Consider the following 7500-nt stretch of genomic DNA (forward strand, 5'->3'; position numbering starts at 1 on the left):
CTCCTCTCTTAAATCTTAAATCTTTCAGCACCAGGGGCGCTAAGGCCTGGATATTTTCCTTTCCTTCTGCCAGGAGTGCCATAAAGGATAGCAAGCAATTGCTATTGTCCATTTCATACTATAGAAACCGGTATAACCTCCGGCTCCATGAAACCATAGCTCAGAAGGACTACTTTTTTGTTTTGATAATAGAGGCACAAAAATGGTCCTGAAAAGACGTGTGATCTTTAATATAGTATCAAATAGGCAAATCGACACAACAAGCTAACTGTATGAGAGTGGTGAGGACAGAGTCAATGTTATTGAAGGAGGACCTAGATTCCACAAAGAAGCTGAGTTGCTGGTTCTGTCAGAGCCAGCAGAAAGTACTTTGCGACAGACTAATGTCCTATCTAAAGGATAGCAAGCAATTGCTATTGTCCATTTCATACTATATAAACCAGTATAAACTTCGGCTCCATGGAAAATGGCTCTGAAGGATTTTTTTTTTTTTATAATAGACGCACAAAAATGGTCCTGACACTATATGTTTAACTTTTAATATTGAAATAAATAGTATCAAATAGGCAAATCAACAGGAGTGATTCCCCTTGACAACACATCTGGTCTCCATACTCAGATTGGCTACACACTGAAAAACATGCACCATCAACATCTCATTAAAATAGAGGCACAAAAATGGTCCTGACACGACATGTGTAACTTTTAATATTGAAATAAGTGGTATCAATTAGGCAAACCAACACAACAAGCTACCTGTATGAGAGTGGTGAGGACAGAGTCAATGTTGTTGAAGGATGACCTGGATTCCACATAGAAGCTGAGTTGCTGCTCAAAGTCACGGCCAAAATCAATCATCCTCAAAAAGCCACAAAGGATCTGGCCGATGAAGCGTTTTTCGTCCTGGAGAGTCAGGGCACTGGAGAGAAAAAGACAAGACGTTCTTGACTGTCTCCTTACCAGCCATTTTCAGGATTTTCCCCAAAACTTCACACCCAACTAACAGCAATCTCTATTTTTCATCCCTCAATCACAATAGCAGTAAGTTCTTGCAATAAATAATTTCTTAAGCAAAAAATGCTCTTCAACTTCAACACATTTGTTCATTTTCTTTAGATTTTATGGTTTACAAGAAAAATTTGAATGAGAAAAATGTTGATTATATGGCAAGGAATGTGACGATTTTACTATAGTTGGTAAGGAGAGGATAAAATATTCATTTATTCAAATTCTCTTGATACCAAAAGAAGTAAGAGAAGTCAAAAAGGAAAAGTATGAATTGCACTAGGGAAAAAGAAATTCAATTTGGGCAGCAAAAATGAACTAAAAATATTTTTTGAACTACAGTGCAGTACACATTCCTAGGCCTCTTACTCCTCGTCTTCACGGATTAATTGTACAAATCTAAATATCTGAAATTTACACATTTCTGTATATTTTTTTGTACATATTTCACGTTTTCCTAGTTTTTACTGATCCCTTGTCTTGAATATTTTGTCTGAGCAAGGAAGAGGAATACTAGTTGCAGTGTAGGTCTATCTTTAATTCATTACCCATTTCAACAGTTTATCAAGGAATTGACCTCATGGCCATTTTTCACAAAAGACAAGAGACTCAAACATGAAGTGACAATCTAACTATCACATTTATATCAGATTTTTCTTCTTTTTATACATTATGAAAAGGGGGGGGGGGGGGGGGGGGGTGACATGGCTGATTGGTAAAGGATTGTACTGTGACCCAGAAGGTCCCAGGCTCCAGCCCCGCTTCAGGCATTTTTGTTTTTTGCCTAGGGCAAGATGATTAACCTTGGAGGTCCAATTGCTTGCTACCCTTTGGATAGGACGCTAGACTATCACAAAGTACTTTCCACCAGATCTAACAGACCCAGCTACCCAATCACTGCTGGGTGGACGGGTGGGGGTCAGAAAAAAATCTCACAACTGCACCCGGGATTGATCTCAGTCCATTTGACTGTGAAGCGAGTGTTCTACCAACTGAGCTATCGGAACCCCCATGCCTAAGATAAGGCATTTCCAAAAAAAAAAGATCATAACATTCAAAACAAAAGATGGTACAAATAAGCTTATCTCACAACAGCTCCCAGCTTACTTGACAGAGTCGTGCATGGTTTTCCCCAAAAACATCATGGCATTGATGACGACGGGGTCATTGGTCGTGGTTGTCTGGTACCGGTTGAAGGACTCAAACACTGTTTTGCAGACTTCAACCTTGATGGATTCTTTCTGGAACAAGTCTAGGAACGGAAGGAATTTTTCCTGGTGGGAGGGTTGAAAATGAACAAATGGATTCACCCAAATTTAATCATGTAAATAGAGCATTCAAAATAGAGTATATATATAGTGGAATATCTACTAAACATGCTCAAAGCACTTTACAAGGGGTCCCTAGCCAACAGCAACACTTAGCATATAGGACAAGATATGATGCCTTTCATACAAACTTGTTCAGTACTTTATCTTACAGTGGTGCCTGCTCCTTCATTTCTTTTTTTGTTTGTTTGTTTGTTGCTTTAGGTCTCTTCCAACACAATTGAGGTTATATGAGAGACCGCTGAAACAAAAAAACAAGCAATCTAACAAAAATAGTACAAATGTCAATCAAAATCATAACCTAAAGATATCATAAGCTAAATTATAAATAACCAAGAACAAACAGGCAGAGGATTTACAGGAAAAAAATATCCCCTGTCAAAAATACAATCACAAACCAAAGAAGCAGGATAGGCTAGTAAAGAGAAGAAGAAACGACATCACTATCGGATCGTACACCCATGCGAACATCATAGGTATATGATTCAAGGGTGATGCTCCCATCCAACCACCCGCTCCTTCATTTCTTAATTTGACATTTACAACAACAACAAAAATGGAGTAAAATCAAATGTCTTTGTCCTCGTCCTCTTGTATTCAATGTATGTGTTGTTTGATGGTTCACAGAGTAAAACGCGTACCCTTGTCAAGAATATATGTATTGATTTTTTGGGATTTTTAAAAATTTTCTTGTATTTTTCTTTCTTGCTATGTTTGGTACCCTTCATACACACTTGTTCAGTTCTTTAAATTCTTATCAGCACCATCACAACCACCTAAATCATAATCTTTCTATCTATCTCCTCCCCCCTCCTCCCCCAACCTTCTTTCAACCCAATTTACCAGTGCAAACAAGGCAGAGAAGTCATGCTGATGAGCAAGGATCTTGGAGACGATGGACTGTAGCTGTGGGTAGAAGTCTTCGTATGCCCTGTCTGGTGTCATATGCTTGATGATGTCTGCCAGTAGAGTGTTAATCTCCCTTTTCTGGAAGAAAGAAAAGAAAGATATTGTAGAGAGGTGTACCTAAAAAAATGGCCCCTCAAAAAACCAACAAACTGATTTTCTCCTCTATCTCAAGTCTGCGCAATATTATTTTCACTGTGATATTTTGAAAGAGCGCTTTTTTTTTTTTTCATCAATAAATGCATTCAAAATTGAAGAAAAGTATTCTACTTAAACTTAAAATTAAAATTATGTACAGATTTGACCCGGGGTGAAGTTGTCTTTTATGACGTGCCACTAAAGTAAAAAAAAAAAAAAGATGACAACTGATATAGATGGGGGCCGACTTATATTGCTAGCCTTATATTATTTTTTTCACCCAACAAAATTAAACGATAATTTTAAAATACTTATAATTCTCAATTTACAATATTTCGATAAAAACAAAATAGGATAATAACCAAAAAAACCCAAAAACATGCACATAGACAACACATAACATGCGTCTATCTTAACGCAAAAGAAATCCCAGACATTGAATGAAAAATAAATAAAACAATGGAATAAACCTGAACAATAAAGCAGAAATCATATGATGAGAAGAAAGACAATGGTACACTTTGTCAATTATTATCTTTTTATAATATTGTAATTCAAATGCGTTAACTCACTCCAAAATATTTGACCACGTATTCGATCCAGACCTCAGCACAACTCATGTAATCCTGAAATACGACACAAATATAATATTATATGACTTGCATAAAATAATAATGTGAAATTGAATGTAAGCTTCAATTTGATAAACAACAACAGATAATGTGGATGTTTCTGGTATCCCCTTTATCAACAAAACAGGTTGAAGGAAACACTACAGACGAATGGATTCGTCAATTTCACATTGTTATTTATTTCTTCGAGCTTCAAACAGCAACATTTACATTATATGACTTGCATGAAATCATTGTCAATAGTAAATAACGATTTTCTGTGATATGTACTTGAGCTTTTATATAGCGCAAAATCCACTACAAATCGCTTTACAAGGGTTCCTAGCCAACACTTAACATGTAGGATGTGACATGATGCCTGTTAGGCAATTTTACAATTTATTTCAGAAGGCTGTTAACAGACAGGTACTAATTTTACACACGAGTACGGTGAGAGAATGTGAGTAAAGAGCCTTTTCCAAGGATTCAACTATGTGCTACTCAGAGCAGGACTCGAACCCAGGCCCTTTCACACTGAAGGCGAGTGTCATACCACTAGACCACGTAGCGGCACATTTTGTAGATGTACATAACAGCTTCCATATCTGTGCCTTATCTCATATGAATGTACAAACAACTTACCACAGAATTCTTGAGTTTGACCACAGCTTTCCATACTTCATTGAGGAGTTGGAGCCTCTGATTCTCGGGGGTCTCCGCCACGACCAGACACAGCCCAAGTGTACGGTACAGTAAATGCTGGAAGGTTCAAATATTACAAGAATAAAATATCAATATCTTTTTCCTCTCGTTCTCTTTGGATGTCTCTGTGAGAAATCCCAAGGAAATGGGGCAAATGCTCATTGTTAAAAACTACTGACATCCACCAAAGACCTCAGAAAAATTCTTATTAAACCCCAGAACCATCACAGATTGGAACAATTTACACCAGGAAGTTACATCTGCACCTACTTTAGACTTATTTACAGAGCTTCTAAATCACTGCTGAATTTTCAACTTAATGTTATTGTTCATGTCAAAATCTTCCTGAGTGAAGGTGGACATAACTAAAGGAAGATTCAGATACTCTATGATAGGGGAGACATGAGACATCTAAAGTTTGACTCCTTTTGTTTGATTGTGATATGTATCATTAATTGAAAAATGGCCCTTCGGCCTTGTGTTTTGATTGAAGGATTTGGATCATGGGGGAAAGAAGATCATTGGAGAGTTTTTTGTTAATGTTTTGAGAAGAAGAAGAAGAAGAAGAAGAAGAAGAAGAAGAAGAAGAAGAAGAAGAAGAAGAAGAAGAAGAAGAAGAAGAAAAAGAAGAAGAAGAAGAAGAAGAAGAAGAAGAAGATAGACAAAGAAATGGGATTGATCCTGGTTAAATCGGGAGCTTTTTATTTGATCCTCCCCTGCCACCTATCAATGATTGGGTAGCTGGGTCTTCTTAGATCTGTCAGAAAGTACTTTTGATAGATCAGCATGGACAATAATACACAAGTTGCCATATGCAGTAATCTCTGTCAGACAGGATTACGCGGCGATCAATGCACCTGGAAATGAGAGGTGCTGAGTTCGAAATGCACATCTATTTCCTTTCAGCAAGCGGGACATCCGGCCGAGACCTTGCAGCTCCCCAAGAAGATAGACAAAGGGAATGGGATCGATCCTGGTTGAAGTCAGGACCTTTTTTCTGACCCCCCTGTCCACCTATAAATGATTGGGTAGCTGGGTCTGTTAGATCTGGCAGAAAGTACTTCTGATAGACTATCACCCAATCCTAAGAGTAGCAAACAATTGCTATCGTCCATTTAACGCTACAGACAACAGGATAAACTCTAGGGATCCATGGGCTCTGTGGTTCTGAAGGATTTCTTTTTTTCAATTCACCTTGGGGAGTCCGGTGTCTTCACATCCTTTGATCATCTCCACAAAGTCGAGGGCACGGTTGGCGATGAATTGTGGCTGGAAGGCAGTCATGATGGAGTTGACCATCAAGGCACTGGGGATATTATATTGACATCAAGTGTTAGGAATTTGTATATTATAATAATAATTCTTTTGAGTCCTAACCATACTCTCATATGTCATACTAACATGAGTGCGTGCACACACACACACACACACACACACACACACACACACAAACACACATGCACATACACACCAATGAACAATTTCCCCTTCTCTCTTCCTCTCTCTCTCTCTCATACTCTCTCTCTCTCTCTTACACACACACACACACACACACACACACACACACATATATATATATTATAATAATACTTAGGAGATAATAAGAGTATTGGCTATAGTTAACTTTATTGATCAATTATTTACCCTAACAATAATTAAATAACACTTCAAAATACATTCAGCTAAGTGGTATTGTGGTTTGAAACTCGCTTTCGGATCGGAAGGTCCTGGGTTCGAGCCTGATCGGTTGAGATTTTTTTCTGACCACCCTTTCCACCCAGCAGTGAATGGTTAGCTCAGTCTGTTAGATTTGGTGGAAAGTACTTTGCGATAGAATACCGTCCTATCCAAAGGATAGCAAGTAATTGCTATTGTCCATTTCACACTATGGAAACCAGGATAAATTCAGGGTCCATGGTCCTAATGGCTCTAAAGGACTACTTTAATTTTTTTTTTTTAATATACACATTTAACCAAAGTTACTGAAGATTCAATTTTCAAGAGTTTTCTTGGCTTAATGGCTGCCAACTCGCTCGCCATTTCAGAGTCAAGGGATCTATTCCCTGTCGTGACTTTTTCGGGGTCCCGATAGCTCAGTTGGTGGAGCACTCCCTTCACATGCAAAGGCACTGAGATCGATTCCAGGTGAATTCAGGATTTTTATTTTCCGATCCCCCCTGTCCACCCAGCAATGATTGGGTAGCTGGATGTTAGATCTGGTAAAAAGCACTTTGTGATAGTTTAGTGTTCTATCTAAAGGGTACCTTTTCACACTATCCAAACTGGGATATGATTTGTTTTTGTTTTTAAGGGTTTTACAGCGGTTGCGACACATTTAGGTCAAATCAGTGCCAGTAAAAAGAAGAAAATGGAATAGTCAAAATATTCTAGATTTACAATCAAATCACCCAAGAAGAAATAAGACATAGGGGAATTGGTTCAAATGGGGATCAGTTGTAGATTCCAAGAGCACACGATCAGTGTACTTAGTTTGAATTACCTTAAAGTCTCATCCAGACACAAGCACAGAATCCTACTAAGAGGAATACACTCAAATGTTTACAGAATACATAACTAACAATACATAACAGAGAGATGATTTACATGGAAAAAAAATATCATCTCCCAAAACTATAACTATACATTTGACTGTTTCCCTCCCAGTCAAGGACTCCAGCCAGGGCTGTGACACAACTAAGTAATCCCATTCCCAGACAAAGACAGAAAGCAATTCGGAAAACAGATATAAGGGGAAAGAAGACACAGCGTGATCTCCTGCCCACCATGGGAAGTCAAAGGACCCCGACCAG

At 38.2% G+C, this 7500-nt stretch overlaps 1 protein-coding gene across 1 annotated transcript in view; it reads right to left on the reverse strand.

The window, feature by feature from the left end:
* Nucleotides 1–7500, reverse strand: part of LOC144972407 (VPS35 endosomal protein-sorting factor-like) — a 28918-nt gene that overhangs the window by 7138 nt on the left and 14280 nt on the right. The window contains exons 13-18 of the mRNA XM_078913566.1: nt 5885–5996; nt 4631–4747; nt 3950–4003; nt 3177–3320; nt 2113–2279; nt 757–919 (exon numbers count right to left, since the gene is read on the reverse strand). Of these exons, the coding sequence (XP_078769692.1) occupies nt 757–919; nt 2113–2279; nt 3177–3320; nt 3950–4003; nt 4631–4747; nt 5885–5996 (757 nt within the window). The remainder of the gene's footprint in view (nt 1–756; nt 920–2112; nt 2280–3176; nt 3321–3949; nt 4004–4630; nt 4748–5884; nt 5997–7500) is intronic.

The sequence above is a fragment of the Berghia stephanieae genome, chromosome 5 (assembly GCF_034508935.2).
Source record: "Berghia stephanieae isolate SIO BIC M18660-M18661 chromosome 5, UCSD_Bste_1.3, whole genome shotgun sequence".
Lineage (NCBI taxonomy): Eukaryota > Metazoa > Mollusca > Gastropoda > Nudibranchia > Aeolidiidae > Berghia > Berghia stephanieae.